Source organism: Corvus kubaryi, unplaced genomic scaffold (genome assembly GCF_017639235.1).
Source record: "Corvus kubaryi isolate FWS band 111438036 unplaced genomic scaffold, C.kubaryi_AGA036_p1.0 37300, whole genome shotgun sequence".
Classification (NCBI taxonomy): Eukaryota; Metazoa; Chordata; class Aves; order Passeriformes; family Corvidae; genus Corvus; species Corvus kubaryi.
Window position 1 is genome coordinate 6,289,998 of NW_024581093.1, and position 26,146 is coordinate 6,316,143.

At 40.3% G+C, this 26,146-nt stretch overlaps 1 protein-coding gene and 2 non-coding genes across 13 annotated transcripts in view; all 3 read right to left on the reverse strand.

The window, feature by feature from the left end:
- Positions 1 to 26,146, reverse strand: part of CNOT1 (CCR4-NOT transcription complex subunit 1) — a 56,039-nt gene that overhangs the window by 18,469 nt on the left and 11,424 nt on the right. For 5 of the 11 annotated variants that reach the window (XM_042027316.1, XM_042027318.1, XM_042027322.1 and 2 more), the window contains 21 exons: positions 25,759 to 25,962; positions 24,343 to 24,511; positions 22,391 to 22,517; positions 22,000 to 22,110; positions 20,679 to 20,849; positions 20,015 to 20,142; positions 18,830 to 19,070; positions 17,218 to 17,337; positions 16,016 to 16,138; positions 15,630 to 15,781; positions 11,024 to 11,174; positions 9,473 to 9,674; positions 8,871 to 9,017; positions 7,625 to 7,749; positions 6,527 to 6,813; positions 5,589 to 5,667; positions 4,125 to 4,355; positions 2,716 to 2,856; positions 1,850 to 2,029; positions 665 to 781; positions 121 to 231 (listed from right to left, as the gene is read on the reverse strand). In XM_042027316.1, coding sequence (XP_041883250.1) covers positions 121 to 231; positions 665 to 781; positions 1,850 to 2,029; positions 2,716 to 2,856; positions 4,125 to 4,355; positions 5,589 to 5,667; positions 6,527 to 6,813; positions 7,625 to 7,749; positions 8,871 to 9,017; positions 9,473 to 9,674; positions 11,024 to 11,174; positions 15,630 to 15,781; positions 16,016 to 16,138; positions 17,218 to 17,337; positions 18,830 to 19,070; positions 20,015 to 20,142; positions 20,679 to 20,849; positions 22,000 to 22,110; positions 22,391 to 22,517; positions 24,343 to 24,511; positions 25,759 to 25,962 — 3,317 coding nt within the window. The remainder of the gene's footprint in view (positions 1 to 120; positions 232 to 664; positions 782 to 1,849; positions 2,030 to 2,715; positions 2,857 to 4,124; positions 4,356 to 5,588; positions 5,668 to 6,526; positions 6,814 to 7,624; positions 7,750 to 8,870; positions 9,018 to 9,472; positions 9,675 to 11,023; positions 11,175 to 15,629; positions 15,782 to 16,015; positions 16,139 to 17,217; positions 17,338 to 18,829; positions 19,071 to 20,014; positions 20,143 to 20,678; positions 20,850 to 21,999; positions 22,111 to 22,390; positions 22,518 to 24,342; positions 24,512 to 25,758; positions 25,963 to 26,146) is intronic. The other 6 variants (XM_042027321.1, XM_042027326.1, XM_042027319.1 and 3 more) reach the window with 3 other exon arrangements.
- Positions 1,206 to 1,344, reverse strand: LOC121664455. Its single transcript, XR_006016017.1, has one exon. It is a non-coding gene; the product is annotated as a small nucleolar RNA SNORA46 (small nucleolar RNA).
- Positions 10,561 to 10,696, reverse strand: LOC121664456. Its single transcript, XR_006016018.1, has one exon. It is a non-coding gene; the product is annotated as a small nucleolar RNA SNORA50 (small nucleolar RNA).

Genomic DNA, 26,146 nt, shown 5'->3' on the forward strand with positions numbered 1-26,146 from the left:
TACATTCCTTTTCTTGCTCTCCACAAAATTTAATCAGTGTTCATTATGTGACAAAAGCTAATTACTTCCTGCAATATTTTGCCACTTGAGCAATACCTGTGTTTGTACAAAGACACTTACCACACTCCTGACACTGGATTCTAAGACTTTGGCAACAAATGGCACCACATAAAGCAATTCCTGCTGTCCCTTAACGTATGCTTCCAGCAGTAGCGACTTCACATCCAAATCCTGAAAAATACCATCAACGATTGAAGTGGGAATGAAGGTGGAGGAAACAGCAAATACATTGCACAATTCCACTTACACACTGCTTCCTTTTCAGATACAGGCAAGGCTGAGTCAAGACAGCCCTAGAATTTTACACACTGCTAAGCAGCAGTTACTTCTGAACAAAGATTTACACATCTACATTTTTACATGGATTAACAAAATAATGTTAAATTTTGTGCCAAAATAAATGTAGCTACTAACTTCTCTGATATTAAAAAAATATTTAGAAGTCTTAAATAACCTTAAATAATATGGAGTCATACTTTGTACTTGGCACATAAAAGAGGCACCAGAAAGGTGGTAAGATTTCCCAAATAGCCTGTGCTACTGCATAACAGCATACCAATTCACCCAATTCATGCCAAGGCAATCTGTAAAGACAGCAGCTCACCGTGTGCAAGATGGGCTTATTTTTAGCCATTGTAATCATTCCCAGCCAGTGACCAAGGTTCTTTAACAAGGAACGGTCTGAGAAGTTGGCTGCAGCTTTATCTGATGTCAATAGCACCTACCAAAAAATAAAAAAGGCATCTCGAGCAACAAGTAGAAGATAATCAGACTCCAAACCAAATCCAACAGCTGATCTGAATGAAGGCAAAATTTTAGAACATTAAGTTCTGAGCTTCAGTCACATTAGAGAGATACTTGAACAGCTTTCACTTCAAGGCAGCACCCTGCAAATCTGCACTGTAATGACTGCAACATTCCTTTCTTTAAAAGGATCAAAACAATGACGCTTTCCCAGACCTTACCTTCTACTCTGCTGAGACTGTTACAACTACTCCCATAGCCAAGTGTAACTTGTGCTTCCTCTTAATGCCTCATCACAGACCTGAAGGGTTTAACCTTCCAGGGAAACCATTTCATTGTCATGTCAAAACATAAATCATGTCACCATGTCATAAATCATAAAACAAGTATTCTGCTGTTAGTTCTGTTCCTTAACTTCAGAGGAGCATCAGCTGAACAGAGCAAGATCAGCTGTATTCTCAAGAGCCAGGAGATGCTTTTGCACTACAGCGTAACCCATGGTGGTCAGGAAATTCCACCAACAGGTTTAAAAATAGTGCTTTCTTTACAAACTTGTTTCACCTGTTCATCACTTCTGGGCTACTGCTTCCTCCTCCTTCTCCCCTTCACATTATCTTAGCACTCTTAATAAATTTTGGCTTTTACACCCCCATTTTCTAAACATGCCCTTTCCCCCCTATTCCTCTTGGACCAAAAGAACAGAGTGTGGTTTTCTTATCTTTCTACTTTTCTCCACACAAAACAACTAGACCGTAAGCAACTTTCCCCTGGGTTATAATTTGTAAATATCACACAAATTTGAAGTCCACCTACATAAATGAATTTAAATGCAAATTTGCCTTCCTGTTACACAATTTAAGTCTTTCATGTGTTACTAACTGAAAAGAATCCTAGTATTCACAAAGATAACCTGTAAGTCTAATGGTAAGCTAGAAAGTAGATTTTTGAATGATATTCTATATTTGAGGATCAGCAACACACAAGCAAATAGTATGAGGAGAACAGCACACTCCTGTGCTGCCTTTAGAAAACTTGCACTACTCACCTTGATGTTTCTGTAGGTTTCATTCAGAACCATTTTATTAAACTCTGGATTCTTAAGTGTGTCAAGGAAGTTTGAATATAAACTGTGAAAGTTAGGCTCAATACTGACTCTTTTCATCACAAGATACTGTGATACCCAAGGCATGAACTCTTCTTTCACTGTTTCCTTCAATTCTTCCACCTGTGGTCAAACCAAAGACAAAGCACATCACAGAACAGATGAGAAGATAATCAAAACATTCCAGGGTCAGGTCTGACCAACACACAGTATATGGTCAGTCAGTTGCTTCTAACACTAAGGTTGTTTTTCTACAAAAAAAAAAGATAAATATCTGGAATCAGTGTCTCATTATCCAAAGATCTGGTCACCCAGTAAGGACTCAAGCATGAAATCAGCAAGGCGTAACAATTCACCTCTCCTTCACTTCCCAGCTTTTTACCAGACAACTGGAAATAAATGTTGTCACCTTACAAGTTCAAGCCATCCATCCACGAGACAATAGCACAGGTGGCAGCAGGACTGTACACCTCCCCTAGTTCAGAAAAATTCCCTTAATTTCTGCTTGAAATACCAGAGCTTAATCTTGCAACATTTAACGGTACCCAATTCATTTATGATGTGAATGTTTATTCAAGATTAAGAACAGGTATCTTTTACCCATCTCTCTTCTCCCTGGAAAATTTTATCTCCAAAGATGTTCAAGCAGAAAGTGCTGGAAACCATAATTTCTTTACAATGTGTTCCATCCTGAAGTTTTTTAAGTTAAAATTTTTTAGAAATATCATCAGCCCACACTTAAAAATGAATATATAAAAAAACCATTAAGAGTATAAAAATTATTTTTACTAGCATTCTTTCATACTTGCCTTCTGTGTCATATTTGACTGAGACAGATTATTGAAGATGAAAGCAATTTTTTCCTGGACATTCTCTGGAGGTTCCACAATCCTCTCTGTTTGATCTGTTGCTACTAACAGCGTATCTATGTTGGTAGTATTAATGGAAGGCTGGAGGGAGAACAAAAAGTTAAGCGTAAACAATACCTAGAGGTGACATCAAAAGAAACTTTTGCTCTGTTCTGTCAAGCAAAAATAGAATTGAGCTTTATCAGGGGACATCTACTGTCTCAGATTCATTTTCAGCAGCACTCTAAAGGAGCCAAATGATTTTTATATTCTAAAAATGATGATCAATACTCAGCAGAAGAATGCTGCTGCACAAAAAGCCTCTACATGCACATATAATAGGTGCCACTGCAATGGCACCCTTTAGGCCTTTATGCCTGTGTACAATTATAGCTTGGAGAAAAAACACAGCAGCACTTAACACAACAGGGAGTCTCCAGGAGCACTTCAGTGCTGATTTGGGAAGGACCCAGAAGTTCATTCTGAGACAGCAAGTCAACTGAAGTCAACAGATTGTGATTCTGGTCCCTACAGCTGCAGGTCTGAACCCCAGGGCTTTAGCACCTGGTACACTGAGATTAAGGAAAAAGGAGAAGCAGTTTTAAGTATCAGTCCTGAGTGGAGTTTAAAATGGGAGAACAAACACCTCAAAGTAACAAGTTTCCACACGATGTAATCAGGTATGAAAGACACTAATAGCTACACTAAGAACTGTCCCCCCAAGTTTATTCACAACACTTGCAGCTGTGTTTGGCTTTTGCCTCCTTTACAGAGAACTATTCAAAGACAAAGGTCCCAAGCAGAAAGGCTCGACTTTCCAGTGCATCAGCCATCATACAGGAACAGCACTGCCCATCCTCGGCATACCGTGGGACCAAGTGTGCCCCAAAACTTTCTGTGCAATAGCCACTTCTATCTGTCTGCCAACAGTGTAGTAACTCCAACAAGCAGTTCAGAGTTGTTTACACAAATGACCACATTTGTGAAAAACCTAATGCAGTTCTAACTACTGCGAGGTCAGATGGGTGCAGTTAAGTGTTCTTAAGTCCCAAGCAGAATAGCAGCTGCCAACTATTTTAAGAGTCCTGTTGCAAGTCATTAACAGAAATTATGGTTCTGTAATTGTCTTGATAATTACAGCCCCAAGAACACATTTCAACTTGACCTCAAAGTAATTGGGTTGTTTAATGATGAAAAATGCCTTCTCTCTACAAAAATATTGGGTCATATTTTAAAAGGTTACATGCTTTAAATCTAAAAATCACTGTTTGAAAATCTGTAGTACACAAATTAAAACAGATTTTGTCAGTCCAGAGCAGCAGCTGAACACCTGTGCCTCTCCGGGAAGGGCACAATGACACAATGCTCACCGGCACATCTTTCTTGAAGCTGACTCCAGTTGGTCGGGTGATTGTAATGGTTTTTGCAACGGTGGTGGTGGTTGAGGTGGTCACTATAGTGCTGACTTGGCCAGCAAGAGGAGCTTTTGCTGGAACCTGGGCCTGGGCCTGAGCCTGGGCAAGTGCAATACTTCCAGGGGTGGTGATTGAACCCTGCATCTTCACAGGAGGATCTCTGGATTGCTGTCCGTATTCTATGTACTAAAATAGGATGAACAAGCACATACAAAATTTCACATACAGCAACAGAACTATAGACTGATTTTTAGCAGGAGCACTATAAAGGTTTCCCAACACTCATTAAAATAATTGACATTCATGCCATAAAGGAATCTGCAAATACAACTGTATACCCTGATGAAGCACATCTTGTCACTATTGACTTTCTTACTGGAGAGGAACCTCTCTTCTACCTCTAGCCTCAACAAGCTGATGTCAAGCATCACAAGACCAAACACGTTAAAAATTTTATGGAGCACTACCTAAAAAAAACTCGATCCCTATCCCTCCAGGCCTGGAACAGCAGAATAAAAGAAGAGAAAGAGCCTAAAAGCAATATGTGAATATCAAGAAGCAGGCTACAAAACCAGGTAAGAAGTCTTCTGCAAGGACTCGAATAGCCACGTAGAATACTCTGAACTCACCATTAATAAGCAAAACCACAGTTCTGAAAACAGCCAACTTTCAGATATTGCATCCTCTGAAATAGTTCCATAGCAGTTTTCCCCCCGCTATACATTTCCCAAAACTGGAAACATCAGACTGTCATTTAAGGGATACAGCCTCAAAGCTGTTAGTGAAACCAAGACTGCTACTGGACTTTGCAGCTTCGGGTATGAGCCTCTACCTTAACGGTAGAGCTGAACATTTTTCCTTATTTAGCTCATGCTCTTCAGCTCTGCCACTGGGATTAGTTATTTCTACCAATAAAAGCACCTTCAAGGCAGACACTATAGAATGAACACTGCTTTGGACAACAAGGTATTCCCATGGCTCTCATCAGACCTTCAGGAAAGAAATTTTTCCTGGACTATTTTATCAGGTCAAAGTATGAAACTGTATAAACCCAGCTGAATGACCTCTATTTTAGAGTAAAACTCCAAATCTTTAAGGGAGTGGAATATGAATCCACCGAGGCACTTCAAAACCTTCATGCATGGACAAGTGCATCAGTTGATCATGCAGTTACATTCAGGTAGCTATTTCAACATAAGCAACCCGAACAGATTTATGGAAACAGGAAAGGCACCAGAGAGGCACCTTCACCTGCCTACCCTGCCCCAGAGAAAAACCTTTAAGAAAAGGCATTTGATTCTGTGGATGTACATGGTCTAAAATAACGACAGACGAGACTGCATTTCCAAAGGAAAACAGAAATTTTCTCTAAAGAATTTAACATCATAGAAAGTTAGTGTTGCTTACAGACACACTCACCTCCTGTAAATGATGCGGGAACTGTATAAAGTGACTAATAGAAGCCAAGTGCTGACAATACTGGGGATAGTCCTTCAATCTGTCAGAGAGAACACGCATTAGTCAGAAGCATAAGCCCACATCAGAAACAGTATTACAAAGAAACAAGTATCAGGTATGCCATTCCCATACTGCACCACAGAATACTTCTGGAATCCTTACAGCAGCTATTCTGTGAACAAAGCATTTCCTACAAAATACTTTTTTGTTGCAAAATCTATTTAAAATGAATTAATTTAACATTAAAGCACAAGATTTATTCACAGCAACTCATCTTTTCCCACATCTCTATACTTCTGACCTAGTACACAACTGCATTTATATTCAGTGTTTGCAACAAGATTACTGGATAAGTAATTTGTAGTCTGGCTCAGTGCATTTTAAATAGCAAACCAGAGCACACCTCACACCCAGAATCTCCGTCTGCAATTCATTAAAAGTTTTGAGAAAGAACTCTTTGAGATTATTTAGCTATACTTGAGATTTCTGTGTAAAAGTGAAGTTCCAGAGCTTAGTTCCTAGTCAGTCCTTCAGTAATGAACAGTGTAAATGGCACTCCACTGGAAAGCACCTCTGAAGAGTAACTACATTTACCCCACTTCTAACAAGCTGTTAGTTACTTCATCTAACTCAACACTTCAATGATTTTTATAGAGTCTAAGTAGTTTCAGCATCTCAGTTTGTCCCACATTTATACAGGTACCACACTGAGCATTTTAATTTAGAAAGGTTACCCTTCAACTAGCACATTCACTCATGTTGTTTCAGTTCTTTTTCAGCGTATCTTTGAAGAATTCCCAAAGTTGAGATGTGCAATCTTGTACTGCATGATCAGAGCAGGTTCAAGGTTCACAAGACAACACAGGCACTATTAGAAGTGTACCAAAACCCACACTCACCTATTTTTAAATCTATCTAGTGCAGCAATACCAAAATAGTACATTTTGGATGCAAAAGGCTTTCGTAGGGCTTCAAGAACATAGCGCAGGGCCAGGCCCAATGCCATATAAGTAACCAGTCCTTTCTCTATTATGCCCCCGAAGAGACAGGCTGTTATGTGCAGCTCTTTATCTGGGTACTGGGGAAAGAAACGATATTCCTCAAACAAGTTCCTCAGCATGCAGTTAAACACTTCTCGTTCCCGTTTAATGTTGGAGTCCTTAAACCTCTGCAGCATTTCCAAGACCTGCAAAGAAATTGGAAACTGTTACCAACAGATTTGCTTTATTTCAGCCCTTTCCCATCTTCATGTTTCGTGAGTGTTTGCAACTACTAAGGTACGTTGCGCTACCACAAGTTGAACTGCAAAGTAACTGCTTCATTTTAGCCAGCAGACAGACACTACATCACTACAATGAGCTTCCTCTTCAGACTTTAGTTCTCCTTTAAGTGACTGTCTTCACACAAAACTTTTTTGTGACCGCCTACTCCATTACTTTCAAATTAGGAAAAAGAAAATAATGTTGTGTCTTCCATAATTTATAAACATGCAAATATATTAAAGTAAATTTGAAGTACTTCAAAGAGTAAGTACATCAGACCAATAATTACTCTCATAGAGACTAACAAAAATAATTATCAAAAGCTCAGAAGGTAGAACTTGGGACACATATATCTGGATCTTGTAGTCATTTTTACATAGTTTAAAACAAAATACATTTATTATAATTTATACAGACTATTTAAAGGCACTCTTTAACACTTATATTCAACACAAAAGCTTCCACACTACACTGAATCCTTCCCACTTCACAGCATTTTCGGAGTGTTAATTAGACATCTAAAGTCTTCAGTCCAGAGAAGTCAAAGCTGAATGTAATGATCAACTGCAAGTTTACTGTGAAAACAACTTCAACCAAACAAAAAGCAACGCTGCTAGCATCTACCCGGATCCCTTTATTATTTCCCACTGAAACTAATACAAGAAGGAATAATTATGATCAACTTTATTCCAAGTCTCTGGACAGGTGCTGTAACTGCTACAGAAGGGAACTCACCTCATCCACAGACATGGTTGGGTGTGGTGGATGGTTGTAAATACGCTGGAAGTAGCTGTTTGCCTCATCATCTATTTCTTTGCTAAAGTGCTGATTAGCCTCTGGCCACACCTGAGATAAGTCAGCTGTTAAAAAAAGGGAACAGGTATCACACTCAGGACAACTTCAGACAGTCAGGATTTCATCTAGTCCTTTTCAACTCTTCACCAATCTCTACAGAACCGCTAATTCTTCTGAAGAGTGGGATATTTAACCTTTCCAGTAGACAGGAATTACTATTTTAAAATCTGTTTTCAATATGCTATATTTATTCCAAAAACTGCATCCTAAGATAGCATTAACCTCACATTGCTATACTTGTAGAACCCACTGTATCCCAAGCTAACCTCAACTGACAACTAAATAACTGAACACAGAACAGACTAGAATAAGGCATGCTACACAACACTAACATGCACACAAACTTGCACACAAACTTTCAGGCCAGCCAGTGAGCTTCCAGCAAGTTTATATTGAATGTTCAAGACCCAAAATATAAACCAATGGTGATTACAGCCACCTCCACTGTACATCTGTAGAGATAGGTAACTTTGCTGTTATTGCATATGGCTTCTTTGATAGCTCTTCCGTAACAGCAATGCGGAAGGTTTAGCGTATGGCTGTGCTTCCTGACCATTTGACTGCTTCAACATCTCACTGTGAGCATGCTGCAGAGGCATAAATGAGTTAAGGATAATGGCTTAGTGTTAGGAACCAAATCATTCCTTTCAAAAACTACCTTCCCACCAACTTTTGTTAGTCTGATTTGTATCCAATGTTGTAGTCTATTTCACTGCTTCACCTGTCAAGTTCTCTGCTGCAATAGGACCTTACCCAGGTTTAACCTTGTTACAAACTAAACAAAAAACACCCTGGTACCAGACGCATACAATTCTCTGTCAAGAGCAGGACAACAATTTTTGTTCAAAACACAGCACAGCAGATAAAGGACAGAAACACATATTCATGCAAATCCATAACACATTTTTATGCTAGCAGGTCTTTTTTAACCCCCCCACCCCCCCCCGGCCACTTGGCAAACTTTTAGGATACAAGCTTAGAAGCACCTTTTTCAGACTAATATAATAATACAAGAGCCACACGTCTAACATTTACCACCTACAGATCCAAGCTTCCCCTGAAGGAAACACAGATTAATTGCAGACCACAGTCACACTTCACAGCCACAGACAACACTACCACTTACAAGGTTTCATCTTACTCTGCTGGAATGTAGGCTGGTTCAGTCCAGATGTACTCAGCTTCCTTTGCACGAATGGGTCATTGTTCACCGCAGGAAGGCCCAGGGCTCCAGTTCCTATGCCAGTCAGGCTACCCGTAGTAAGACCACCTACTGAAAAACAAACAACTGGTCATCTCAGTTGCACCCTCACAGTACCCACTTACCACTTTTCCTAACACTTGTCATTTCCAAGAACTCAGAGCTTTATAGCCTCATTGCTAATATCAAGCAGTTTTAACATAAGCAGTTCATCATCTCTGTCCCAACCTAAAATAATGCTGCTATATTTGTCAAAACACTCATCCTCTTGACTCAAACTTTTTACCTATTGCAGCTGCAACACTCTGAAGTGCTGTTTCAGCAATGACCCAGGAGTGAAGACTGTGTAACTCCCTCCCATACAACACAGCTGTTTGTCCAGTGTGACTTCTCCCCCTTAAAGGGAAGGAAGCACCTAACCCACCCTTAAGGGTTGGGCTGTAACATTCAGTATTTCCAACCACAGCAAAAACAGTGCCTTAGCTCTACCCTGTCAAAAACAAACCACTCCACTCAAATAGCAGTACCTGGAAGCTGTGAAGAGAGTCCTCCGATGCCACTGAAACCGGTTGTCTGGTTTTGGGTGGAAAGAGGTGGGAATGCTTTTGCTGGTGACTGAGGAGTACTGAATGCAGAGCCCAAGTTTGGAGGGAAGCCTTGCATGCTCTGCGTGTGAGGAGCAGCTGAGCCACCTAAACTGAGAGAGGCCATTCCTGCAAGCGAGTCGATCTGAATGAAGAAAGGAAGATTATACAGACATCCATAAACCACAATCCAGCTGATTTTTGGCATGTTTTCTACAAAGACGGCTACGTATCAAAACATTCCTGAGAAAAGCTCTTCTGCATGGTTACTGTAAATTCTGAAGTCATCCAGGTAACCCCAAAAGATTAGTTTGTCTACAGAATGCACTTTTATTTTTCTTCGACAATCCCATGAAACCCTATTCTCTCACAGGTTTTACAGAAAGGCTGATTGTTCCATAGTCTGTAGTTAAGTGTAACACAGCAGTAAATGCTTACAATAAGCAGCATTTACTTCTACTTGCAGATTTTTGTACTAGCGTAGTTTATGCTCTGCAGTTTGCAACCTCAGACCTCACCTCGAGACTTACAAAGCTATTTCATTTCAAACTTAAAAGTATTTTTGACTCTCTGAAGGACCCTACTATGCCCACTTTTCACAGCTAAATACCTGAATGAAGTCTTCAGAAAAAGCATTAAGACCTGGTTCATGAATAGGAGGGAAGGCACAATACAGGCTGCCAAAGCAGTAAGTTAAGGAACTGACTAGGAACAGCAGAAAATGGTGTTATCTACCCAGAAGACAGCATGACTACAGACTAGAAACTGCTGCTGTTTGTTCATATGAGTTATTTATCATGGCTACATATTTGTTGCAGGTTGCCAAGGTATTTGGAAACCATTCTGTGCATTTAGTTTACATAATCTACTGACAATTCAGTCATTCTTAAACGCTGAATTGCCACTATTTCATGTGAAATACTTTTCACCACTTAAAAATCTGCCATTGAATGTAACGGCTAGAAGCAAAACCTGTCTGTAATGTGTTGCTCCCAGAGGAGGAAGGGATGATGAGTGGCAGGGATTAACTGAAATGTACCTTGTTTTTAAAAGAGCAGTTCAGTTGAGAGCTGAAGAGCCCCAGTTATAACAAGTCCTTATGCTCTAGCACTGTGGCTTGGCCCGTGAAGCTACAAACAAGACACATCAGGTTCAAAGGCAGTGCTTAATTCTCAGAAGTCCTAGTAAATTTTAGCACTTTAAAAGAAAGCCTGTTATTTTAAATAAACCAAATATCTGTCCCTCCTCAGTGCTCCCATCCTATAATACTTCACAGTTACTTCTTACAGACATCAGTGAAGTGAAAGACAGTTCTAAACTACATCCCTCAGACATTATTCTCTAGTTACAAGCAAGTTATCCAGACATGCAAGCACAAAACTACGTGAGCCAGATGATGTTTGACTTAGTCCTGCAGAAAGAGCTCAACTAGTACAGCAGAACTAGCACTAAACCAACACCACCTTCCGAAAATGCAGCATGGGATTGCTCTACCTGCACAGGAGAGATGGCATCCAAGCTGCTCGCGCTGGGCGGGCGTCCTTTGGGCATGACTCCAGGCGGGGGCTGTCGAGCCTTGTTCATGACATTACTGCAGTTTGCTACCATGGTGAGGATCGTCTCTGACAGCTCCTGAGAAACACTCCTGGGACACAGAAGCATGACAGTGAGCCATATAATATTCATGAAAATAAGGCCCCTAACTTTATTTGATTTTCCTAGAGAAATTGAGGCCACATTTCACAAAAAGTAGCTGCGAAACAACCCCAGCAGAAGCTACATTTTGTTATTTGCAAAACTTGCCTTAGATCATCTCCCAAGAGAAACAGCTATATTGAAATAGAAAAGTTTAAACTGTAGCTCTAAAACAACCTCCAGTAGACTATTCCTTTGTTTCCGATGATTCAAATACTCCTTTACAGTTACCCCAGCAAGTAAGGATTTACAGAAGGCTGGGATATGTACCTGGCTCCAACAGCTCTTGGAAGAGCCTTTGTCTGCTGTTGTCCATATTATGGGCTATATACAGCTTAGCCTCATGAATTAAAACACAAATAGTGATGCTGTGATCCCTTGGTCAAATCTGCTCCTCAAGGCTCCATCCTGCACCCAAACTTCACACCATTTATGGTTATTCTCATTCTGAATCTCATTACACTCAAGTTTCTCTAAAAGCTGAGATACATGGGCTATGTACTCACAGACAGAAAAAGAGAGGTAAATACCACCACCTGCTTCACTAAAACTCATCTGTCTACAAACTGAAAGCCGTGCTTCACACACAGGCACTAAACCCAAACACAGACAGGAAACTTAGCTATCCAAGGAAGATATAATCAAAAAACATCAGAAAATTCAAACTTAGGCACAAAGTCATTGCACAACCCAGAGCAGTCAGTACCTCTTTCCAAAGCGTTCCATGTCTGACAGCCAGGTTCCGTAACTGGAAGGAAAGCCAGCTCTGCTGCTGACTTACCTAACCACAGACATAATAACAGAACACTAACATTTTCCTTTTGGAAAAAAACAGCCAATTATTTATGCTTTCCTGAACTTTAGTTCTACCTTTTTGGTGAGCACAGCTAAAGCTGCAGATTCCTTCCGGTAATGGGTGCAACTATCCTAATAGCTTTGTTGTTCTGTTAACCTTATCTGAAGATTCCTCATTTCAACTCAATTTTTTCCACAAGCTTTTACTACTCAACTCTTGGAATGAGGGGAAAAAGAACAAAGGAACTATCCTGGTGATTAACGCAGAAGAATTGAAGATTAGCCTTCAGCTTTGGCAGGTATTCCATTATAGGATACAAAGAATTAGTTAAGGGCTTCCAGCTGTTCTCCAAAGCCAGCGATACACTATGCAGTGTGGGAAAATCCCACCCATGAGAGATGGGAATCCGGGGAGGTATCATGGGTGACCAGGTTTCTGTACAGGGCAAGGAACGTGTTAATGACTGTTTCACAAGCTAGATCCTTTACACTCTTAACATCCTCTCATCAGAGCCTTGTGTCAATGATTTCAAAAGAAATGGGCTTGGGGGAATGTATGAAAACGCAATCAGAAATCTACCTTCAAAAAACCTCAAACAGATTTTTTTTTCAGAAAGCACAACCAGACCTGAAGACAGAGCTCTGAGCATGGCACACATTAGATTCAGTATCTACGGTATGTATCTGCCCTCACCCCATTGCCACAGTCTCAGAAATCTCAACATTTAAATGTATGTATGACCAATTGACGCGCACCACAGGATTTCTTCTGATGCAGGAGGCATTTCAAGACCATACAGCACTTCAGTTAGCCATGGAATGGGTTGGGACTGTAGAGCACAGTTCACATGTGGTTACCAACCTCAGTCTTGTGCCCTCCTCCTTTTTGGGGGGTTAAATTTGCAGTCTTTATGCTTAAATACTACAGCATGCTTTTGCAAAACAAATTCCAACCTGCTGTAGATAGATAATATGGCAGCCTAGAAGAGGACAAATACAGACTTACAATCCTAGAGTTTGATATTTATGGTGACTGGTTAGGCCATTTGTGCTTTGGAGAGAACCACTCATGTTTTGTCCCACCATCTAGGCAGACTGAAGGTTAACTTTTTTATCATGTCAGGGGCACACTGCTGTATCAAGTTGCAAACATCACAGTATTTTTAGACAGCAAAGAACCACAGGTTTTCTAAAAAAAAAAAAAAAAAAACCAAACCAACCAACCTACCAAAAAATCCAACAAAAACAAAACCCACAAAAACCCCAGTCTGCATTTGAGGCAAATTAAGTTGGTGGGCTGAGAGCCAGGGACCAGAGTCTAGAGTAACAAAACTGTCACTGTAAGGAAGATCCAGCTTGCTGGAATCACATGTTCATTTCTCTTACTCTTTTTTACCCCAAAACACTTTCTTAAAAAGCAGGAACAAGCCTTTTAATTCCTGAGGCATAGGTACACAAAAGCCTCTTCCCTGCTTGAGACAGGGACTGAGAAGAAAAGACCATTCCCCACACTGACACACTTGGACTGTGCAGGACATGACTGTGTGGAGAAGGCACTGCTGCCCCTCTCAACTCACTGCAGCTCCACAAGGGAAGGACTTCTAATAAGCAGTTTGTTAATAAATTACATGGTTGGCCAGCCTGTGATGCCTGCAACCAAGCCTGACTTCACTGTAAAAACACTCAGTAATAAAGGAAGACTTATTTCTTTTTGAAGACTCACTGTTACATGATGCCACAACTGCAGTGCTCACCACCGATAAACAAGCTGCACCAAAAATAAGTCTCAGAACATGCAGGGACCTGATGGCTAAAAAAAAAAAGTATCTCCCAGGTCACAAAACAAGACAAGAACTAACTACAGCCTAATTAAAGAGCAGGCTCCTAAATCAACAGATTTAGGAGATGGCAGGCTTCAGCTAGTCAAGTGCAACTACCCTCCCAGATGTACTTAATATTTCCTGTGATTTTAACCTTCTAGTCTTTACAATGCCTGCTTCCATTCATGACTGAAACCTAAGCTAATCAAAGCAACTGCTTCATGAAAGACATCCAAGCTTTTTCCTTCTAAAGCTCAAAGAGAATAACTAACAGAAAATGACTGCAAGTAGGTCACATTCTTGTATAAAGGGGAATAAAAGTAGCTATAAAAAGAAACTAAAGGCTGTGAGAATTGTGCCAGTAGAGAACTAGTGGTGTTTGGAATTAATGGAACAAATAAAACTTGGTAACACATTAAAATTCAGAACACAATGACATTAGATGCAATTCAAATCCACAGTTAACTATTAAACTTCTAAAACACAGACACTGCAGCATGCAAAATAAGGAATATAAGCTCATTTGTGAATGAGAGTCTCAAAAGATTCACTTTGACCTGAAAATTAAGAGCTATCTCTTCAGACCAAGACATGTGCTAGACCATTATATTTCAAAAACAGTATTCCAACAGCATTTGAACTTCAATTGCACAGGTTCCAGCAGAAAACAGGAGAATCCTTTCTCCTAAAATCTTACAGGTACCTCCAATTCCCTTTCGGTTCCAATACTCATTGTGACCAACTCTACATTGGTACTAATTTCCTACTATCTACATAAGAGCCGTGAATCATCCCAGGTACCTTTAAAGATAAGAAGCATCTCTTTCAAGACCACGCTGACTAAGCCAAAGGACACAGTATAAGCCTCAGATTAGGTAACACACACTTGGACATGCCAGCCTCATTTGGTGCCAAAATGTAGCAGCAAAACAAGCCTCATCTCCAGCTTCCAGTCACTCTGGCTTGCACATTGCACTAAGCTGCCTCTCGTTACCTCTGAAATACTGCCACAGTTCAATACCAGCTTGATCTGACACTGTTAAGAAACAACACCACAAACGTTTTACAATTTTTAGTCATATTTACTATGTGTGTACATAGCATTTAAAGACTGATTTGTCCAACTTCAGTTTCCATCAGCCCTCCTGTATTCCACCCCTCCCTCTAGCAGCTCTCAAAACCAAACCATTTTCTTTTGACTTCAGCTAAACAATCTGATCTGCAAAAGATGTTCAATATTTTCCATCTTTGACTACTTTGAGTCTCTCTCAAAGACAACAGAAGTTACACACATCTAGTTTCAGTCTCAATTACACTACAATCACCACTCCCCACTTCTCTCATACACATAAGGATAGCAGGAGCCCTTTGTGCCAGAGCAGTCACCATGCAGAAACATGTGGTTAACACAATCACAAAATCCTTTATAAAGCCACTGTTTTCCACGATGCTGTCCCATTCTGTAGCCATGGCCTGGATTCCTTAGTCTGAATTACAGCCCAATATCTAGTCATTACCAACTGAGAATGTGACTAACCAGACAGCCTCCAGTCACCAACATCAGCTCACCTGTTTGATGATAAAGACAAGAATACTCAATCAAGCTCTTGCGATCTAGCCTACAAGATGCTTCAATGCAAAATTAAATGTACTACTGCACCTATCCCTGCAAGTTTATACACTCTCACTAACCCCATTCTCCCTGTGAAATTCCAAGCCAGCTGTGACCACGTGCCAGAAAGCAAGCTGCAAACTGATTACACATTCAGCCTAAGCAATATAATCCTTACCCAGCACAAGCTTGCAGACAGGCCAACATAGTCGCCAAGGTTTCTGGAGGAAGCTGAGCACTTTTGGGCTGATCCTTCTCTGGAGCAAGGCCACCCAGGATAGATGGACATCTTCTCTTTAAGAAAGTCATACAGGCCTGGATGAAAGGTTCCTGAGGAAAAAAATGTTATCTTAATCTCCCAAATCACATCCAAGACACTATTTCAAACTTGGCAATTGCACCATAGAAAGAATCGCACTAAGCTACTATAGTTCAGTGAAAACATTGAACTATTAGACCATGGACACTTTCAACAACTTTAAAGCTACTTATAAAATTGTTAAAGTGACTTAAGTTAGTCACTGATAAGAGTGCAAAAATAAAGAAAAAAAAATCCTGCTTTACCCCATGCTCCCGAATTTTATCTGTGAGCCATTTGTCAAGTTTGAGGTATTCCCGTCGAGAGGCAAGTGCAGCAAGGTCAATAACAAAGGCAAATGGAGTACCATTTAGCAGCATTGACAAGGCCTAAAGAAAGAAAATCAGAAGACTACTAGTGAAGACACACAGATACCCCTTCTCCTTTTTCTTTCTAGCTCCCATACATGTTTTAGTAAAGAAGTCTTATTATGACATGCTGCTATGCTTTCTTTGTCAACAAAGATTGGTACTGTCAACTTCACTTATAGCTTGCTTGTGAGACAAGTAAGCAAGAGCTCTGATTCGAAATCATGACTTCACCTTCTTTGAAGCGACCTTGTGCTGACAGCTTAAATTCCTCTGTGATATGACAAACCACCAGCAAGTGGTCAAGAGCTACCAAACTGATATTGCTACAAAATTAAGCAGAAGAGCCTAGCATCTCCCTGTGAACAGACCTCAGCCACTTCAGAGATACTCAAAATATATCTGCTCCAACAGGTCATCTCTGAACACTGTAATTGCTACAACAAAACTGACTTCAAGCAGCAGCTGGTGCTCTTGCACTTTGAGACACCCAATTATTTTGCATCTATCTTTAGGAAGCAATAAAGGCCTCAAAGAAGTTAGTCACAACTTCCAGTTTTTTGTCAGTGTGTAAAAAATAAGAAGTAGTAGCATTCTCAAGAAATCCCCATTCCATTATGTTTAGCAGCACCACCTTCACACAAACATCTGACAGATATTGTATACATTCTCATTTCAATAATATTCAAGGCTAAAACAGTCAAAGCTCCTCCTGGATTCACACTACATTCACACAGCAAGCAGTTCTGTTGTGCTGCTTCCCAAGGTACTTGTCAGCTAAGCCATGATAACCAACCCCACTGCAAATACCAAGTAAAATGTCTTGGGCTCACAACAGGACAGGCTGGAAGCATCTGTAGTCAGATACCACAACTCAGCTGAAGAATACTTTTATGTCACATAAACACAGGTGGTTTTTTTTGGTTTTTTTGTTTTTTTTTTTTAAGATATGGGACAGCAGCCACAAATGCATTCAGACATGCTTAAACAGTGTAATCCTTACTAAATTAGTCTAAGTTAAGCTTAGTGTTCATTAAAAGATGAGCAGGTCTGCATCAGACACCAGACAAAAAATAATGGCAGTATTTTGCAAAACTCACCTTCAAGTCTTGCGCCACATCAAGAATGCGTGACAATTTAGCCTGGTCATACTGCTCCCCTCTCATGTACCATTCTGCCATGGCATGCATGATAAGCTGACGAATTGAAGGAGACTGACCCTGAGGAGAATTAAATTAGGATTGTACTTCATGATTCTAGGAATAGGATCAATTATGTGAACATTAAACAGGATATTTCACAACTAAAAAGCTTAACATACAAACATATTTACTGTTTAGCTTCAGAACTTGCTTCTGATTTGAGCTCCTCCTATGCAAAAATAAACTATCCAGGAGCTACAAGAAAAGGATGTAGCATGACTGCAAATGGTAGATACGTACATCCCCATCTCTTTCCTACCACTGTCCAGGACCAATTCCTCTCTATGGTAGACTAATTGCTTTTACACTACATAAACATTTACAAAATGTTACACCTGACATGATGTCCTGAAGTGAAAATTCAGTATCACGTCTTAAAAAGAAAAACATCGTATCTAGATCTTTACTCACAGAGGGGTAATTTTAAACTATAACACAAGTAAGATTTTTATGGCAGCAAGGGTTTTTGCTTAAAGGAAAAGTAAAACACCCTTATGTCATGGAATGGCTCCATGTCCCACGGCAATCATCCTTCAGTGCCCTGATCTGAGACCTACCCTGTGGAAAAATTGCCTTTTCTGCCATTTCAAGACCTCATGCAAAAAGCATCTCACTTCTACCCCTCATCCTTCAATTTAAAGACTTCCATCAGGAAAATATGAAATGCATGACCATTCATAGCATGACCTCAGAGGTCAAGCTTCTTGCCATTAACTCTACTCTAGATGAACAGGGAAACTTGTTTGCTAAAGCAGTTTCCCTCTGACCCCAGAGGCTTCCTCTGCTTTAAATTTCTTATGACTTCTCTTTGTTTAACTACCAGTGCACACAATGATGAAGGCCACACCAAACAAAACATCCATTAGATGTATGGGATTTACATACACAGCTACCATTATCCCTACACGGAAGCTCTCTTTGAAAAAGGTCAGCAGCCAGTCCCGAGTTTTCAGAAAACACCCAGACTCTGAAAACTTATGGTGCAGGTAGTTTCTTTATGCCTAGAACAGCCTTCATCTTTTTGGCAAGTACATAGGAGACTATTTTGGTTTAAACCTTTTCACCTCTTACTACTTCAGGTTTTTACACTTCAAATGTGTGAGGCTGAGAGTTGAGGGGGCAGGGTGGGTGATGCTGTTGTGAGGTTTTTCATGGTTTCTTTTGTTGGGTTGTTTGGTTTTGCATTTTTTTCCCTTTTTTTTTTTTTTTTTTAAATTAAGCTGTGGTCAACTTTGTTTAAAGCTAAGGTTTAAAAAAGTCAGACTTAACTTGGATCTCTCTACTTTTCCAGGAATATTTTCTCAGTGAATATTATTGAAAACCAAACTGCAACAGTTAGCTTCAAGTCAGGGAAGAGACATCCCATTACTCTGCTTGAACCACGGATCATTTACCTCTTGGGTTTTAAACTGACCAGTTCATAAACCAATACAAACATTGTTGTTTTAACTGTTCAATCCATTTAACAAGCTTTTAAGTTACAGGAGCAAACTACAGTGAAAATACTTACCTGTCCATGCCATGCATAGTGCAAAATGATGGCTGAGTTGGGATGGTTGCCAAGGAAAATCGGCATGAGCGTGGAGATGAGTTCATGGCGCAAGGTATGCCAGGAGGTGTTGATCTGCAATAAGGCCAATACCAGCATATCCGGGCAATGCTTGATAGGAAAACTGAAGAGCTGCTTAACCTGTTCATACTGCCCCACTTCTGCCAATCGTAACAGAGACTCTATCAAATCCAGGCTCTTCCTAACAAAAGAGAAAAAAAAACAAATAGACAACCCCCACAAAGTTACCAAGCAGCAAGTTTACAGGATCCTGGATTCCGGTATCTTACAGCAACAACTGTAAGGACATATAAAGCAACACTCACTGCAAACAACCTGACACTGCAGCTCTTATGTACAATTAAGGCTGCGAGAAACCATGAAAAATAACTGAAGAGCTTAAGAGCTCCTGACTGTTAGGGAGGAGAGATAACTGAAAGCTGATGTTGAAGAAACTTGGCTTGGGGTGGGTCACTTGGATAATTTAACTTGAAATGTACTTTTTAAAACACCTCAAAGTCCCCAGTTGTGAAAGTTAGTGAAGATACTCTACTTGTTTTGCCTGCTTTATAGACAAGTGAGCATTGCCAATTTACTTGTATTCCTCATCCTTCAATTCCCTATTCTGGGTCATATAATTGAGAAAGAAGCAAGTATCTTTACTGAAGTGAGGTACATGGCTATACTAAAAAAGGGGTGTAAAGGTCAGCTCAGAAAGTCACACCAGTCAGCTTTATGCTGTAACTCACCAATAGCCACATACATTTACTAATTAAATTTTAGGACTTCTTTCATACAAGTAGAGCAAGTTTCTCTAATCACCCTGGGAAAGAGATTTAAATTTCAAACCACCTCTTCTATCCCCTCCTTTCAGCTTGCAGGATATGCCAAAACACATCAGCAGAAACTCTCCAAACAAGCTGAAGACTACAACAAAAGCAAGGTATTATGGAAGTACACAGGAACTTCTGACATGGTGAATAGTTTCACCAATCAAACACGTCACAAATACTAATGGCTGATCTACTACTGGTATGTACACAGCTACAATAAATCTGGCTGCATGAAAATAAAGCCACCTTTGACCAGACAACTAATCTTACTCTAACTCTATGTATGAAAAGCAGTTGAGAGCAGGTTTATTACCATGTAGCAATTTCTCGATTGTCATCCTCTGGTGGTGCTTTCAGGATGTCTGTGGCAACAGTATGGCAAGGGTAGTCAGCAAAACAGAAGATGTCAGGGTTTATGAGGGAATGTTGGATGAAGGAGAGCTGGAGTAAAAAAAGATGTCAAAAGTAGTTTAGATACTAGAGTTTCAGGGTCCTCCCACTTTATCAAGTGCCAAATTTTTGACAATGATACAAATCAACTAAGCAGCAGGGATGAGCCAGGCTTCACTGTGTGTTTTACACAAGACTGAATCTCACACTCCTAGAATTTGAGAATGACTGATTACAGACGTGCTGAGGGTACTTGTTTGCACAAAGCTGTGGCCATTCTGTGTAACCAGGTAAGCATCCCAGGGCACTGCCATGCAGCAGCAGTTATATGCTGAGCTGCACTACACACCAGAACTCTGCTGAGGTCAAAGGTATGGTCACAGTGCACAGCAAGTAACCATGTCCCACACAATGCAGTCAATTACACACTGTACTTCTGTAATACACTTGAGGCTTGTGCCTTACAGGCCAAGGTCTCAAATGTGGATTATCTAAACACTCACAGTACTGATCTCCATTTATCATTCAAGAAATTCAGGAACTTCTCAAATATTCTACAGATAGAGCAAACACGTTGGTAAACTCACCTGGCCCTCTGCATGCTTCCAAGGTCTGTATATGGCATTAACTGGAAAAACCTCCATTCCCAGCCCTCTCTGGATGCCAAAGACTACAATATGCAGGCCCTTGCTATCACGAATCTGAAATCCTGGATGGTCCAATTCGTACGTTACTACTTTGAAGTCCAGGCTAGGGTTCTGCAACCAGACAAACAAGGGTTGTCAGCCCTGCACATTACAATCTTCAGTACTGTCATGAAAGAACCCCTCTTCAGCAGTACTGTATCCAGCTTAACGTGCACCTAAGTTTTAGTTGAAAGCAAGGGTTTTGTTTTAAAAAGAGATGTATTTACATGGTGAATGTGAGAATTCGATGCAAGTTAATGTTTTAAACTACCCTATGAAACTGCACTCCCCAGCACTACAGTAGCTGTGTATCCTTCCAAACATTTCATTAACAAGTCTTTAAAAACCCCAAACATATTATCCTTTCTTAGCATACTAACTTATTCCTTTCCTAGGCTTCCACACCCTCTAAAAAAGGCAGAAGGGTCTGACCTGCTGGCAAGCAGAACTTGCTCCTCCTTTTGCAAAAGAAACGCCAAGTCCTTGTAAAGCACCTACTGTATTTTCAGGAACAGTGTGAAACAATACTGATGAGAGAGCTTGGAGGGAACTGTGGCCATTATGTAACACAGACCACTCTTTTCAGAGACAGGTGAGCACCAGAGACAAAACTATTTTACGGCCCAAGTTTCAGAAAAACAAAACAGTGACTTCTCCATACATTAGAGGGAACATACAGAAAAAATCCCACCCAGTGTAAGGCAAGCAAAGGAAATGGTATTCATGTTTAACTGAGTACACGACAAAAATCACTGCTTATACAGTGGTGGAAAACCTTTCCTATTTCTATAATGTCATCATACCTAAAAAGCAATAAACAAGAGTTTTGGAATGAGCAGCTATAAAAATACTTTCATTTCATTTTCATCACTAATGCCTACAGTAAGACATTTTCCAAAACAAGGCTGATGCACAAAACTTTACACTGTCAGAAATACACTGAAACACAAAAACCCTCAGAGAACATATGCTGGAGTATACAGGAGCAGTGTGGAATGAACCTCAAACTACACCCACATTACTAATTCAAGTAGCTTCTATTTCTCAGAATTCCTCAAAATTTTCTTGTTCATGAAGAAAAAAAAACCCAAGCATTTAAGTACCGTTACATTACAGAGATTCAAAGTTATTCAGGCTGTTGGGAGCTTAAAAAGGTTTATAATCACACTGAGATATGCCCTACTTTCTCCACATAAAAGACCAAGATGCTCTCAAGACTTACCAGCTCTTTAAGAACATCAATCAAGACCTCCACATTCCAGGTATGGGCTTGGCTTCCGTCACTCTTATCTTTGCCATCACTCCAAATCCCACTGCCAGGAGCCGAAATAGACTGCAAGTCAAATACACTGAATCAAACACTAGTAAAAAATAAAGCAGTCTCAACACCCACTGGCTACAGAACTCCCTGCACTAGAAAGGTATAAACAGAAGTTCAGACTAGTAATGACATCAGCTGAACATTTCTGAGAATCTTTCATTCACAGAAGTATTACAGACATTTACAGTAGAACAGGTATTGAATAATGTAAGCAATTGTTAAGTTCCTAGAGGCCAGCATTTCAACGCCTTCTTCTGCTGAAATATAATCCGCAGCACAACAGGCCACTCACTTGTAATGGAATACCATCCGTCAATCCTGAATGAGTTCGAGCCATCATCCCCAAAACCCTGGCAACCTGGGCAGCCGTGACTTCCCGAACACCAAACTGCACGATTATGTTGCGACATTCTTCAACGCTAAGATGCAACAAAACAGAGAGATCTTATAGAAAATCAGGTTTCACTGCAGCACAACGCAAGACTCCAGTCAAGTTAGTCAAATAATCCAACACAGCAAAATTCCAGGACAATCAAGAAGAAAAATTCAGTAGACAATCTGAGCAATTATTTCCACGAAATACACTGTGCCACGTTTCAAAGCCACATGTACTGAAGTGACAGAGATGTCAGAGATGTTTCACAGGCTATGCTCTGTCAAAGCAAAAGCACAGGGTAGGTTTAGCACTCTTCTTGGTAGCACTCTTTCACTATTGACCTGTGACACAGAGCTTCAAAGACTCAAGTTTTTTGCTACCTTAAAGTGAAACAAAGGCCTTGAGAATGCATGTTTCAAAATGCTGATGTGCACTATTCAAAGGTAAGCTCTGAATGTTTGCCTTTCAGCCTCATACAAGTCATGGCATCCCTGAGCAGAGGGCACCAGCAAAAACCTCCCAGGAGCCAAGAGAGAAAACAATGAGCAGATGCCTGAGTTTCAACTGCAGAACTGAAGGCTTTTTTTTACAGTTTTTTTTTCCATTTTGTGAACACTTCATAACTAGGCCAGGAAGATTTATATAGCATGAGTATATAAACTGTTTTATTAACAGGCATGTCTTAACAAAGGAAATAGTTCAGTATCTTCCAACACATGGTGTTTTTATTTCTTGGTTTAAACAGAAACTCATGTTAATACCTTTGAGACTTCATCACCTCCCCAAAGTAATCAATAGTCCTTCTCTTTAAAGACAGAATCATTTAATTCTACCTTATGCTTCTTACAAAATGCATGTTAGCTTCACTCTGAGGGCTAAGGCCCCCTTTAAAACCAGCTGCACACTTGAAATAAACCTTTAACTTACTCAAATTAACTCTTCAGTAGACAGCTTCTGACTAGTTTCTCCTTTCACATTCCTAGTAACCACTCCAATTCACACATGTCTATAAACAAGAAGCCCATGTAATGAGGTACTTGTGCTAGGTGCTATAAGCGAAGAATTTTAGTCCTGCTGACATGACTCCCCATAAACACACACACCTGTATGGACAACAACATGTTTCACATGGCTCCAGCAAGTCCAGAGCTGCCCCTCTAATGTTTCAGACTGGGGTAGGGAGCAAGAATATGGAACACTGCTGAGGATGTGGGCAATGTATGCCTACCAAAATACATGCAAACCCAGGATGAGTTTAATACAGTTGTACTTTTACCAAAACGAGCCTAACCAGGCAAAAACTGGTCCAACTGTCAAGATACTCTAGCAATTCACTACAATAATTTGAGTCTACAGCTACAAAATCTCAGCCATTAGCAGTCATTTGATCAGTACCACACTGATGAAAATCCAGTACAAACAGAAAGTTGCTGCTGGTCTACTCTCTTGAAGTGAGACCATCTTCAGTTCTTCTATAACCTATGTCATGTGGACAGTGAGCTAAGAGGAGCCTGGCACAGGAGTTCTTCCAAAACTCTAGTAGGATTTAGCTGGAATTTATGTCTACCCACTTTCGTTTTCACTTAAAAAAGGGTGATAGTCAAATTCTTATGAAACCTTCACAAATGTGAATCCTTTTATGTAGCACTTCTTCCCATAACAAAATCCTATACAGCGTCCATAGACATGTAATACACATTAGAAGAAAGCAAAATATAACAGAAATCCAAATAAACTACCTCCTAATACTTGATAAGATTCTAGTTATTTTAGTAATTAAAGTGTTCCTTACCCTTTGTCTCAAGAATCAAGAAAGAAAACCACCACCACCCAAAATTACATGCTTGAAAATTACATTTCCTACAAACCTTGCACAAAAGCCATAGCCAACTTCTTGCATGAAATCTGCCAGAGAACTCTCCATCATGGTTTTGGCTATCCCTCCAGAATCAGGCAGGATCCTGTCCATTAGAATGTCCCGTTTTTCAGGGTATAGAAGTGGTGCAAGCACCACAGGGCAACGCTCCTGGGGAAAATCTAAAGGCAAGAGTAACAAAGTGTCAAAACACCCAGAACACTAGTTGCATGTTGAAAGACTATTCAAAATTATTCCTCTGCTGTGCTAGAGCCGGCCTGCTGCTGCAGAAATCAAGAGGGCACTGATGCAGCATCCCTCCATCCCATTCTCAGTTCTCTACTCGCACTGGGATATTCCGAGAGAAAAAGAATGTAGACTAGACTAGGTTCATGCAGGTTCACTGCAGTTCTGCAGCTGCCCAAAAGGCCAGCAGCTGTGCTGGTGTAAGTTTACAACTAGACTGTTACTAACAGTGGTCATCCAAAAAAAGCACAGAGCAGGAAATAATAGAGCAGTCCAGCAAAAGCTGCTCCTCCAACTCAGGAAATATTAGGAAACAAAGGATCTGCTACTGAGGCTAAGAAATATAGCAAATGTAATGCAGGCACTTGGGCATGGAAAGAGTAAATACTCCTTTTTTCCTTCCTGGGAGGCAAAGTTTAACAGAGACGAGTAATGGCGGATCGGATCTGTGGGTGAGAGTTCTGCTCACAGTGGAGAGCCGCAAAGACAACTTGTAGGTGGGCCTTTCTGAGACAGCACCATCTTTAAGATGACACATAACATCTCCATACCCTCCAGGGCCACTCAGGGAAGAGTTCCCAATTTCCCAAAGCAAAGTATCAGGAATTACACAAGCTAATACACTAATCTTTATTAAAATAAGTATGAACTAAGAAGTTACATTTAAACAATTAGAACAAATATTTTGCTTTTGTATGAAGGGTAGCTTCCTCTAAGTCTGAGAAATGAACCAGAGTTTAACTCAGAAGCACCTCGCTCACTTGTGCTCGTGTTTTGTCATGGATCTGCATCTAATATAATAAAACAGTGCTTAAAATGCACCTGTTTGAAATGGCAATGTATGTTCCTTACTCTATAAGGGGGTTTTCAACTACAGTGCACTGAGCTGCTTTAGTTAAATCCACAAATACCATCCCATACAGACTTGAATATCCCTTACTCAATGTTTATTTATCACAACTTTTCAAAAACATGAGACCACATTACTGCTCTTTGAAAGCAAAACAGTACATTAGGACCCAATACCAGAACAGTGGTACTTTACCGTCAGTTTAGAAACTATGAAAATGTACTGAGTTCTAATTCAGCAAGCTCCCAACCACTTCAGCACTCTGCACTGACAGCAAGTAATGAAAATCAATTTCAAAATCTGCATCTGGTCAGGCTTCTTGAACCAACTTACCTCTACGTAATGTTTTGAGGAAAGCGTCAATCTGTTCCTGTCCTACCCCAAAGGCTCCCTTCTGCCCAAAGAGGAGATGGGAGAGGAGAAGGTGCAGGACCTCTATTGCAATATCTTGGAAGCCACCTTCTTGATTTCCACTGACGTCCGCGTCAATGTAAGAGCGCAAAAGATCCGGGAGTTTCTGTTTGATAAACTGGGCAGCTTTTGGAAACAGAAGAGGTTAGAGTCAAAACCTGGGATTCTGTTTTAATATGAGATTCATTTAGCTAGGTACCATTCTCTTAATTTGAGTTTGTTTACCAGAAGCCACAACAGTTCAGATTTAAACAGAAATCTCATACCTGAGAACTCAAATATTAATGGACAACTACAAGTAAAGATATCA